A 12,485-nucleotide genomic window follows, 5' to 3' on the forward strand; every position below is an offset into this window, starting at 1 on the left:
AAACCATCAAAGGAAAATATTTCCAAAGTCTTAAAATTCCACCTCTGATATAACGCACACCATGGACATTCATAAACTGTGGCAACAATCCTAATTCATTCCTTATCCCTTTTGAAATGTTTTAGGACGAAAAATAAGCATTTATTTCATGGATCAGTCATTAAGACATCTGGTTGATGACGTAGCTTACTGGTCAATGTTTATTTGCTTGTCCCTACGAAGACCTTCACTCACTCACTCAACTGATCAGACTTCCATGTACCTTGGAAAGAATATCCAGCCTACCATTGGACGATGGTCATACAAAGTGTATTCCATTTTGCTTTGACCAATCACTGACGCGATGAGTACCAAGGGATATATAAATATATTCAGTATTGAATCCCGACCAATGTTAGTCTTGAATGTCTCCGAAAGAATTAAAGAAAGGCATAGCCTCTCGGGAAATGCCTACAAATGTTAAATAGATGCCAAATGGTGAAATGGATTTACTATTATAAGGTGATTATGTTTCTTGACACTTGATGGTTAAGGGAATGAGTTATCAAACACAGCATTGTACAACTGACTGGTCTGAACAAAAACATAAACCAAAACTAGGAACTAAAACAATACAAACAAAACAAATAATATTCATGTTAGTCACAGATGTTGGTTGGTTGGTTGGTTTGTTGTTTAACGCCGCAATCAGCAATATTCCAGCTATATGACGGCGGTCTGTAAATAATCGAGTCTGGACCAGACAATCCAGTGATTGATATTATGAGCATCGGTCCACGCAATTGGTATCGATGACATGCATCAACCAAGTCAGCGAGCCTGACCACCCAATCCCGTAAGTCGCCTTTTACGGCAAGCATGGGTTGCTGAAGACTTATTCTACCCCGGATCTTCACGGGTCTAGTCACAGATGTAATGGAATCACAGATGTAATGGAATAAAGGAAGTGGCAGATCTGATATAGTATCAGCAATCACTGCAGACTGTGTGTGTTGGTGTGAGAGTGATTAGTAAGAGTCTATCAACTGCAAGCAAGTGTTAGATTGATAGGGGGAGATATGAAGTACATTTCTGAAATGTGAAATGAATCTGTACCAGTAAAAAATGGTACTTCTTATTCCTAACAGAAAAAATTATATTTTATATTAAATCACAAATTTAATAAATGGTGTAATTTAAAAATAGAAGTATTTGAAAAATATTATTGACAGATTTTTAGTCCATCAACATGATGAAAACACCAATGGTAGGATATTTCATAACACTAAATGAAGCACATCAATTTGTTTTGATGAATTTGTAAAACAATTTTCACATTTCAGAAATCAATGCAATTTACACTTGATCAAGATTCAGGCATGACACAGACCTCCACCTACTGCCAGCTAGCAAATCCATTAGTACATGTTTGTTAACAAGCAACAAGACTAGATGCAATCTTTGGAAAATATACTTTGACAAAAAGGAATAGTTTTACGCTTTGAACTGTTCGGGATGCGATATGGAGTTCACAATTATTTGTCACATCTAGAATAATGTTGATTTACGTTGATTAAATCATCATCAAAGTAGGCGGAACCTTCATGATTAGTCGATTAAGGAAGCTACAAAACAGTACATGGTTAACTGGTTGATGAGTATACGTATCTGTATGTGTTATGCAGAGGTATGAATTATTAAACTTCTATGTCTCTTCGACTGATTTTGGCCTGTGATGTGCATTTTTTACCTTTATAAATCCAATAGTAATGTGGTGGAGTAAATGGTCCCATTTGGATTTGTGAAATACTGATAAATGGCCAAAGTCATGTTGTAACCACCCAACCTGCGCCTGGAACGAGAGCCATGGACAATGCAGCAACAACGAGGTGAACGAGGTGAAGGTCAGAACGTACATCTGCAAGGACAGCCATTTTGAAAAGTCCATTTTCTAAATTTTTGACAATAAATACCCAATCTGATTCAGTTATAATTTTTCAGAGGCATAATTAAATTAAGAATTTGCAAACTCAGAACTTTATTTCAAAATGGCTGAAAACAGTGAATATCGCTTCTGCCAACAACACCCATCCTATTTCAGCTTAACCTTATATTGTTACCTTGGTAACGCCCATGGTAAATAAGTGCATTAGATGGTCCAATTTGTATCGATTTTTAAAGACGGAAATGTGACCGAAGTCATGTTGCAGCCACCCTGATTGAGCCTACAAAAAAGATGTCATATCATCATGCAGAATGTTACAGAGAGTCAAGATTTTAATGCCATAGTCAGCAATTTCCAGCTCTGTCATGGCAGCCAGCAAACAATCAATTCTGCAGCAGAAAAGCCAGTGGTTGACAGCATGAGCAACAGTGCACCTCAGCATGGTCACACATTCTAGCCAACCGATCCTCACTAGTCGACTCTTATGACAAGCACGGGGAATAGGCATTTTAGAAAAACAATTTCAAATAAAGGTCATCCTACACATTATTCTTAATCAATCATAGAGTAGGTACTAAAACTGTTATACTATTGAGAAAATTATGGAGAATAATGTTCTTTTATAAAACAGAGTCAGTATTTACTATTTTGATAATGACTGTAATGACAACCTGAAAAAGAACATGTCATTAGCAATAATATATATTGAACAACACTATAACCAAAATACCATCACCATTTTCATAAATTGTGTAAGTGTGATGCTTTTATTTCAAATAAACCCAATGTGTAATCCAAACCATATTTTGCACAGAGAGAAAAGTCAAGTTGTATTCATTAATATTCTCTTCGCATACTCTTGGTATATTATTATCTCTTACTTGAACTATGTTAATATCAAGCTAAGAAAAAAGCGTTGATCTGCAAATGACTGCATGATTATCCCTGAAACAAATACTCAATATCAACCCCGATAGTTTGATTTGCTTGTTTATTGTTTAACACCGCACTCAGCAATATTTCAGCTATATGACGGCGGTCCAGAAAATCTATTGATTGACATCATGAGCATAGGTCCACGTAAATGGGATACAATGACATGCGTCAACCAAGTCAGTGAGTCTTGCCCTTGACCCTTTGCCCTTGACCCTTCACTCTTGACCACTGTGACCTTGCTTTCTTGACTGTGACCCTGCATCCTTGACACTGTGACCCTTTGCAATTCACCAATGTGACCCTGTGAACATGACCTGTTACCCTTTACCTGTGACCCTGCATCCTTGACCTATGACCCCTTGATTTCTGATGTCCCAGCCTACCTGAACAGTCGCGTAGAATACAAGTGAGAGGATGTAGGGAATCCAACCAGTGCCAAAGTAGGCCATCACGGCATAAGCCATGTACTCTAACAGTAGGATGTGCCCCAGGTGAAGCACAAAAAACAGGGCGTTGGGCTTGAACAGGTTCTGTGGGAGAACAATCAAAGAATTACCTCACAAATACTTACGCCAATATCAGGTTTACACAATACATGTGGTTTGTATTGCCCAATATCCATTCTCTTTCATATTTTGTATACATGACAGTACCCTATTTTCTTATTGCCCACTGACCAGAGGTAATTTGTCCAATTTATATCCAGAGCCAAATGAGTCCATCACATTGACAATGTATTTGTTTTTAGCTCCCTGATTTCATTTGAACATATTTTATTCACAAGAAGTGAACAAGATTGTTGAATGAACAGTTCTTTACACCAGTCCTTCAGTAGTCCATATATAATGTTGGACTGCCTTAAATATAGCTTCATTATCTGTAACAATGTGATCTGCATTGCTGTATAATAATAGGTTCAGATCAACAGGTCCATGTACGTTAGGCTAAAAAAATAATAGTCTTGGTTCTCAGGCACCACCCGCATCATCAGAAAGTTTGCAGCACGTTTTGTTTTTATTTCCATTTTAATTTTTTTAATAAAATGTCAATGGTCAATGCACAAAAAATGCACACACAAAATTTGAAAATGGAAATAAAAACGAAACGTGCAATGACCTTTAAATGATGTGGGCAGTGACTATTAATTATTTTTAGCCTTATGAACAATATTTTTTAGGCTGTTAAACATAATTTCACATTGAGGACTAAACAATGTACATTTCATGAGATAATGATATGTATTTTTTACATGTACAGTTCAGCTGCCTGATCTCACCATTTTCTCAGCAGTGGCACGGAGCTCGCGGAAGTCACGCTCCACCTCCGTCTCCTTGGTCTCCTCCCTCAGACTGCCGATATGGATTGGCTTGAGGTATTTCTTCACGAAGCTCAGATCATTGTGGAATGCTCGAAAGGCATCCTGGACACGACAAGCGAAGTTGTCAATGAGCAGTATTAAGCTGTTGATTAATGAATATTGGTGGAGAGCTCACAGTTAACTCTTTTTGTGTGAAAAAATATGCAAGTTCCTATCTGCAGTACTTGTTGGAAATTTAGTGTAACATTCCTATTGCTGTGACTTGCCAAATACAAAGTGCATCTTTACCAGTGTAGTGGTTGATGATGTTGCTGCCTCCCGGAATGTGTACCCACTATGCCCTACTCCTACACCCTGTCACCACTCTTATCACTCAGGGCAAAACTATTTTGGCATCTTGAGTCCTATTTTCTTGACCAGCATTATAATCGGTTGATGATGATGCCTCCTGGGTAGTGCACCTATCACCCATCAGGCCTGTTACCTGTGAAATATATGCTAACACAAAAGCTTCCTATGGGCCTGCCCCTCTCCTAGAGTTGTAATGACATGATGGGGTCGGGATACAATACGTATACCGATACTATGGGTGAGATACGATTCGTATCCCAATACAGTACTTTATTTCTGTATTTATTCATAAGCAGCGTTAGAAATTGGCACTTGTCCTGTAGTCCTTGCAAAACTGCTCAATAGTTAAGGTATCATAAGTACTAGTAGATATTTGCCATTTTTAAGGGCTTTGCTATATGTTATCCTTATAAGGACTAGTAGACCGAAAACATGGCATGCCTCCTTAGACTCAAATGTATTCACCTTTTACAAGACCCAGAAATCATTGTTAGATTGTGAAAAATATTTACCTCTTCAAATGCCCTGGGAGTACAAATGTCTATTAACAAAGTTTAGAACTGGCTGTAATTCTTTTGGTGTGCAGCATCTATGAAGGGGTGTGTCAACATTGACCGATTATAATGTTGTGTGTGAACATTGCAATGCAATTGAAGATGAAATTCATGTTGTTTATGTCTGTAAACATTATGAAGACAAGTGTAAACTGTTATTACCTAAATTGTCAAATAAGTAGTATCATTCACTTAAAAGCCTATGTACTTCGTCAGATATGAATGTATTATTGCCATTTACCAAGTTCTTAACACATCTTTTAAGAACGGTTCCGCTTAATAAGTAATTTTGTTAATTTAAGTTTGTATAATTTTCATGTGGTAACTCAAATTATGATGTAAAAAGTTTTGTACTTTAGGTCACGTAGCCTTTAATGCAAATAAACCTGTCTGTCTGTCTGTCTGTCTGTCTGTCTGTCTGTCTAGTAGACTGAAAACATTAGTTTCTATCACTGATAACTTGATATTCTTTCATTTTGCATGTGATTTCAGAGATCAAAGATGGGATATGGTAGGTGGAAACATAATGGTAGACGGCACTGTGAATCTTGTGCTATTTATGTCCAACCATGAAATACTAGACAATCTGCATAAGCTGTTGCTTGAACACGTTCTGTTATTATTCACGTTTTTACACCAATAGCTTGCAATAAATGTATCGTATGTATCGCGATACAGGGGTCAATGTATTGTATCGTGGGCCTTGTATTGCGATACAATACTGTATCGCTGTATCGTTACACCACTGCCCTATTCCTACAGTCACCACCCTGCGTCCCTGACTGTTGTGTACACGGAACACTTACAGTTGCGTCTTGACCAGCGTAGTGGCCGATGACCTTGCTGCCTCCTGGATGGCGCCTCGACCAGTCGGTGATGTTGTAGACCTCACCCTGGATCACCAGCCACTTGTCATCCCGCTTGTCGTGATGCTTCACATCGTCCATGGAGAAGTCTTTCACCTTGGAGATGCCATTCTGTGTTCCTTGGCCTCCCTTGCCCATGTTTGGCAGTAAGAGGAAAGCTGCAACTAGTTGGTATTGTTTTCCTGGAAGACAAAAGTATACTTCAGGTGTCATAGGTGCAGTTATCACAAACTGTGAGATGTTAAAATCAATTGAAAAATTTAAGACATAGAAAAAAACAGAAAGACATCCAGGTTCCTTCTCCCATGTTGGTGGACACTCCCATTCATTTTACAGTACACTGTCATCAGGGTAATGTCCACTAATTGTCTCATCTACTGTGATTTAACCATTTACATGGCAGTAACCATATATCGCTGTGTATAAGGTGAGTTTTTCGTACCTAGAATGAGGGGGTTAAGAAGGGGGGTCGTCTTATTCACGGAGTCGAAGATCATACAATTTTTCCAGGTGTTTCACTTTCAGCTTCCACTGGCAATGACAACCGGCGTTCGATAGCCAGCCCAGCATTTGACAATAAAACTTCGCATTTCGTCCTAAATAACTGTTCCAATAACTATTTCCATACATAAACATGATTTGTATCTGTTTTCCTGGAATTAAGTTGAATATTTTCTGCAAATAAAGTCGATATGACCCTCGCCTCGATCCAGAATGTCAAGCCAGCTGACACGGTAAAATGATCAACATCCGTGAGCAGAGAGCCGGAAGTACTGGTATAAGCATTTGCATATTTCACACGTGACCTAACATGTGATAACCAATAGCTGTGATAGCTGAAATCAATTCCCGTTGTTTTTACAGTTGTATTAACAACTGTTGGAGACGGTGAGTATAAGTGAATGTTGAATAAACACGCTGAATGTGACGCAAACATAAGCCTGTCTTATACACAGAGTATAGGATTTTGGGTTGATTTCGAAGGCGTGTACAGGGGGGTCGTCTTATACGTGGGGTCGCCTTATACACAGCGATATACAGTAACCAGATCCTGCTTGAAGGTTTACAAGAGCCATTTGTGATATTTAATAACCATTTGTGTGGTAACATCAGTGTACAAAATTTTAACATTCTCATTACTTTTTAAAAGGAGTTCAGACACATGCATGGAGTTTGGAGCGCAGGCTTGAATTGTTAAAAAGACTGATTTGGTTATCACTGGAACAGCATTTAGTCAAACTTTGCCATTGCTAAAATCAGACAAATTTCTTGGGAGAAGGACATCCAGTCTCATTAAAATCATACCTTAGATCTAGCTATAGCTAAACAAAGATCAGACGACAATGATAATAGGGGCTATCCCTATTAATTATTATAATTATTTACCCTATTGTCATCCTTATAGATCTGAGTACATCCCATTATGGGTCATGTCAGAGGGGTGGGGGGGGTTATCTGCTGTAGTATTTGTATTCAGAAACCTAATATTTGGGGGTTTCAAATCAGGGTCAAACTTATAAGGACACCAAATCTTTCAGGCTAAATTTATACTCTGTACATGGGCATTGGGTAGTACATGATATGAATCCATATCATTTTGGTTCCTGGCTCATGTAACAACTGGGTCTGAGGACAAAATAGGTTCTCCTTCATGAGTCTCATGATGAAGGGGTCCAAGTGACCCCAAGACAATTTAAGCCAGAGCAGACACTGTAAAATGCATATCTTATCAAGGCTAAACCTCTGTGACATACTGAAACACATTCACTAACAGAAAATAGACTGTTTCATAATTTCAAGCCTCCACGGAATAACACACAGACTATCTAATGTTAACATTAGTAGTTGTGAGAACAATCTCACTTTACGCTCACAATATTTATAAAATTTCCCAGCTATCTTGGCAATCATGGTAACCTCCAGACCTTAAAACATAAGTAAAGTAGGATAGCTGAAGCAGGCATTTCGATGAGACAAATGGCATGATTAGGACATTTTCATGATTTAATCAATTAATAGGACATTCTTGTACTTATCCACCAAATTTGATAAATATCTTTAGGACATATTAGATGACGATCAGTCAATGTCCTAGAATATGTACTGATGAGAGAGCCTAGATCAAATGGGTCATCAGTCATACTGCCATCGCCATACAGGTTGTTCAGCCTCTTTACCACAAGTCTCTTAGTCACCGCATAGTTCAGACCAAAAGTAAACTGGTTCGAAGTTTTTCAAGTCTCCTTTTTTGTTTTAACGGTTCTTTTATAGGGATAGTAAATGCCAAAACATGACATGATCTACTGTCTTGACTGTCCTGCCCTTCAGTATATCATTATCAGGATTTGTTGTTGATGTCATTCACTGGATTGTTTGGACCAGACCCAATTATTTAAAGGCTACTGCCATATAGCTGGAATACTGCTAAGCATGCTAAGTGCAACATTACACAACAAACCCGTCATATAGCTGGAATATTGCTGAGTGCGGCGTTAAACAACAAACAAAACACAACAAACAAACATTAAAAAAAAAGGAAGCATCAATTAGAAATAGATTCATTTAAATCAATCTGAAAAAGAATCTGTGTGTAAAAATGTTGATGGTGATCCAACAGGCCAGGGTGCCGGCTATTTGTGCAGGGCTTCACTGCAGCTGTAGGACTCGACTGATTCTGCCACTTCAGATAATAAATATCTACCTACATAGCTTCACTGCATTAACACACATAATCTGTAATTTCACCTTTGTCTCAAAGATAACTACCCTTGGTATATTTTCATGAGGAATCATGTTGATATTTATGACTGTTCAATATTCCAATTCGAGTATTACCTATCATGATCTAAGAGAGCACTTAAGTCTTTTTCATTTCTTTTCTGAACTCTGCTGGATTGGGGTGGGATTTACACGTCTGCAAGTTTTCCATTCAACAAAATCAATTTTAAGTGGATTTACAAGTTCAACTTAAAAAATACATCAGCTCTAATCACATCTTTACGTTAAAAATGAACAGCATCTCCATTGTCAGGAGCTTAACATGCCCGGAGCTCTACAACCACCACAAGCCTTAATCATTGCTTGATAAATAAATCTCTTTGAGGTTGTCAGCAGTTTCAAAATCAATATTCAACAGAATAAAGCACAAATATTTCGAGGTAAATGATATTTAAAGTGATTGGTATATAGATGTATAAATATTTAGTACTTGTAGCCAACAGGATATATAGGAGTGTGGTGTAAATACTACAGCGCACATTGGAAGTCTTATCTGAGAGGACGATCCATAGCCCCCAGTAGTGACATGTAGAAAATCTGATATTACACAAGTAACACCTGAGTAATGGATGAAGGGATATGGCATCTGCAGAAAATCATGTACGTCAAACTTTATTGAGCTGAAAACCCTTCAATATCTGAGTTGGATGGGGAGAAATTACAAGCAGACATTTTCAAGATGTAATCAACTTTGATAAGACATGCTACTATATCTTTATCAATTTTGGAGAATTCATCAGGATATTCTGTAAGACAATCATGTCCTAGAACATGAACGGATCTGAAACACTTCTGTACTGATAAGAGGAAGACTGAATCGTGCATTATGATGCAGCCTCCACGTGTTACCATGGTTACCAGGCATGGAAATTAACCAAGAATATCTACTAGCCTGCATAGTGATAACTATTAACATATAACAATTTTCCCCAAAATGTTTTAAATTCTACTTTCCCTTGGGATACCTTTAACATTAACAAAACAGGTCTGGGCTAGCGGGCAAATGCTAATTCCAACTCTGGATTTTTTACTGAAGCTTCACGAAGCCTTACTCAATAGGCTCTTGACAACAACTGAAAAGCTTTCCTTGTCTGGGTAAAGATAAAATGACCTTGTAAAGTCAAAACAATGAGTAAACAGGGAAACTTGTACAAGCCAACAGAAATTTGTACTAGCCCTGGGCAACCAGGCTAGTGTTAAGTTCTAACATTGCTGGGGCTATTCACAAACATAACTGTAGTTTTTTAAACACACAAAGATGTTTCCTAAATATAACCATGACCTTTGGACACCAACCTTAGCTTTATACTAATGTCATACTAGTACATGCTAATACTCACGTAGCAATATTCTATACACAAATATTTTGATCAGGACAGTTAGCAACAAAGGTATGATCCTACCCTGTGTTGTACCGAGGGTATCGGGGCCTGTTCAACACGTTAACTTGGTGCACTACATCAATACAAGACCTGTGCCTGCTGACTTTGTTACAGTAATAAATGTCTCCAACGGACATTAACTTTGTCAGACATAAACCAACACCTTGGGATATCAGTCTGACTTAAACCATTAGTTCTTAGCCCAAGTGTAGTAAAATTCTGTTCTGTTTAGTAAGCTTAGCTAATAATAGTCCAAATTACAACACTAAAATTGTGCTAAAAACGATGAATAGTCCATATGACAACACTAAAATTGTGCTAAAAATGATGAATAGTCCATATGACAACACTAAAATTGTGCTAAAAATGATGAATAATCCATATGACAACACTAAACTTTGGATAAAAATGATGCTAAGAGCCAAATTCTGGCTATTAAACTGAAACCATTATGGCACAGACTGAGAGAACTGAACAAAGCAGCATAAAATTAAATTCACTAACCAATTACCAATATAATGTTATGTAATGTTCCTTGATATGGGGTTGGAGCTGCTTGCATATTTCTGATTGGTGAAGCAAATCTATCTCAACAAGCATGAAATACTCACATTCCCCCGCCAACATGACATGTCGGGTGTGTGCAATGCATTAGCTCATGTGAACTATGTTCACTGGGTCTTTTTGTAAAGAAATATAGTACGTTTTTCAAGATCTGCTCCGGGAACGAGGCCTATCGCCATTTTCAGTCTAAATCAAAGTCGTTGCCATGGAAACTCGAAAAATATTTTTTTTTTAAATCCCCAAACTATCAAAAGGCACCAGTTCACCACTAGATCTATCTATGTGCCAAGTTTGGTGAAGAAATATGATACGGTTTTCAAGATCTGCTCCGGAAACGAGGACTACCGCCATTTTCAGTCTAAATCAAAGTCTTTGCCATGGAAACTCAAAAAATTACTTTTTTAAAAATCCCAAACTACCAAAAGGCACCAGTTCAACACTAGATCTATCTATGTGCCAAGTTTGGTGAAGAAATATGGTACAGTTTTCAAGATCTGCTCCGGAAACGAGGACTACCGCCATTTTCAGTCTAAATCAAAGTCGTTGCCATGGAAACTCGAAAAATAATTTTTTTTAAAATCCCCAAACTATCAAAAGGCACCAGTTCACCACTAGATCTATCTATGTGCCAAGTTTGGTGAAGAAATATGGTACGGTTTAATAGATCTGCTCCGGAAACGAGGACTACCGCCATTTTCAGTTTAAATCAAAGTCTTTGCCATGGAAACTCAAAAAATTACTTTTTCAAAAATCCCAAACTACCAAAAGGCACCAGTTCAACACTAGATCTATCTATGTGCCAAGTTTGGTGAAGAAATATGGTACAGTTTTCAAGATCTGCTCCGGAAACGAGGACTACCGCCATTTTCAGTCTCAATCAAAGTCGTTGCCATGGAAACTCGAAAAATAATTTTTTTTTAAATCCCAAACTATCAAAAAGGCACCAGTTCACCAAATATGGTACGGTTTTCAAGATCTGCTCCGGACACGAAATGTGACGGCCGGACGGCACCCATTCCTATATCCCCCTTCCACTTCGTGGCGGGGGATAATAACCATGATAACACACAGTGGGCTTTGTCTACAGCATGACTTGCATCCCGTGTTCAAAATTACACCAAATGGCATGGAAATACATGGACTATAAATATTTCAGCGCAGGTTCAAAAGGAAAAGCGTGCCGTAGACACATTCGCGGCAGCTATTTTAGTACCGAACTTGCATCACTCATTACAACACATTTTGCGATATTTGACAGACAAAAACATTCGGGGTCGATAGACGAGCAGTAAGTAATCTATGTTAGCAAGTGTATCGTCTTGTATCGATACAGAAAAGAGTGTATTGTGAATTGTATCGTTGCATGATACTCGCAATGCACCGATGTATCATTTCACTCCTATTCAATACCATGGGAGAGACCCTCAGGGACACCAGGACCCCTAAACTTTTAACACTGCTTTGTGTATTTCTTGGATAACTGATGTTTTGTCTGAATAGTCAGAAGTTCAAGGAGGGGCAAAAAGCACAACATAACATCAATTTCAAGAGAGATGAGACAGATCTCTAGATTTATCATGCACAGAATCAGCTACAACTGATTTGAGAGAACACTAATTTCAAATTGAGCATTCTAGTAATGATATTATATTGTAAACTGTTGTATATAAAACTATTCTCTGTTTGGATGATGGGTAGTGATGGCATCATGTCTGAGAAAATAATATTTCTTGTGTACAATGTGTAGAGTGAGTGAGGGAGTATTTCTTTACGCCGCTTTTAGCAATATTCCAGCAATATCACGGCTGGGGA

General features: G+C 38.0%; 1 protein-coding gene across 2 annotated transcripts in view; it reads right to left on the reverse strand.

Annotated features, from left to right (window-relative positions):
* Window positions 1-12,485, reverse strand: part of LOC124149223 (acyl-CoA 6-desaturase-like) — a 36,330-nt gene that overhangs the window by 14,811 nt on the left and 9,034 nt on the right. The window contains exons 2-5 of one of the 2 annotated variants that reach the window (XM_046520671.2): window positions 5,890-6,131; window positions 4,137-4,280; window positions 3,244-3,390; window positions 1,730-1,831 (exon numbers count right to left, since the gene is read on the reverse strand). In XM_046520671.2, coding sequence (XP_046376627.1) covers window positions 1,730-1,831; window positions 3,244-3,390; window positions 4,137-4,280; window positions 5,890-6,087 — 591 coding nt within the window. In that variant the 5' untranslated portion in view covers window positions 6,088-6,131. Of the gene's footprint in view, window positions 1-1,729; window positions 1,832-2,099; window positions 2,205-3,243; window positions 3,391-4,136; window positions 4,281-5,889; window positions 6,132-12,485 lie in introns of both variants that reach the window. The other variant, XM_046520670.2, reaches the window with a different exon arrangement.

Source organism: Haliotis rufescens, unplaced genomic scaffold (assembly GCF_023055435.1).
Source record: "Haliotis rufescens isolate VD_foot unplaced genomic scaffold, xgHalRufe1.0.p SCAF_4, whole genome shotgun sequence".
In the NCBI taxonomy this organism is placed as follows: domain Eukaryota; kingdom Metazoa; phylum Mollusca; class Gastropoda; order Lepetellida; family Haliotidae; genus Haliotis; species Haliotis rufescens.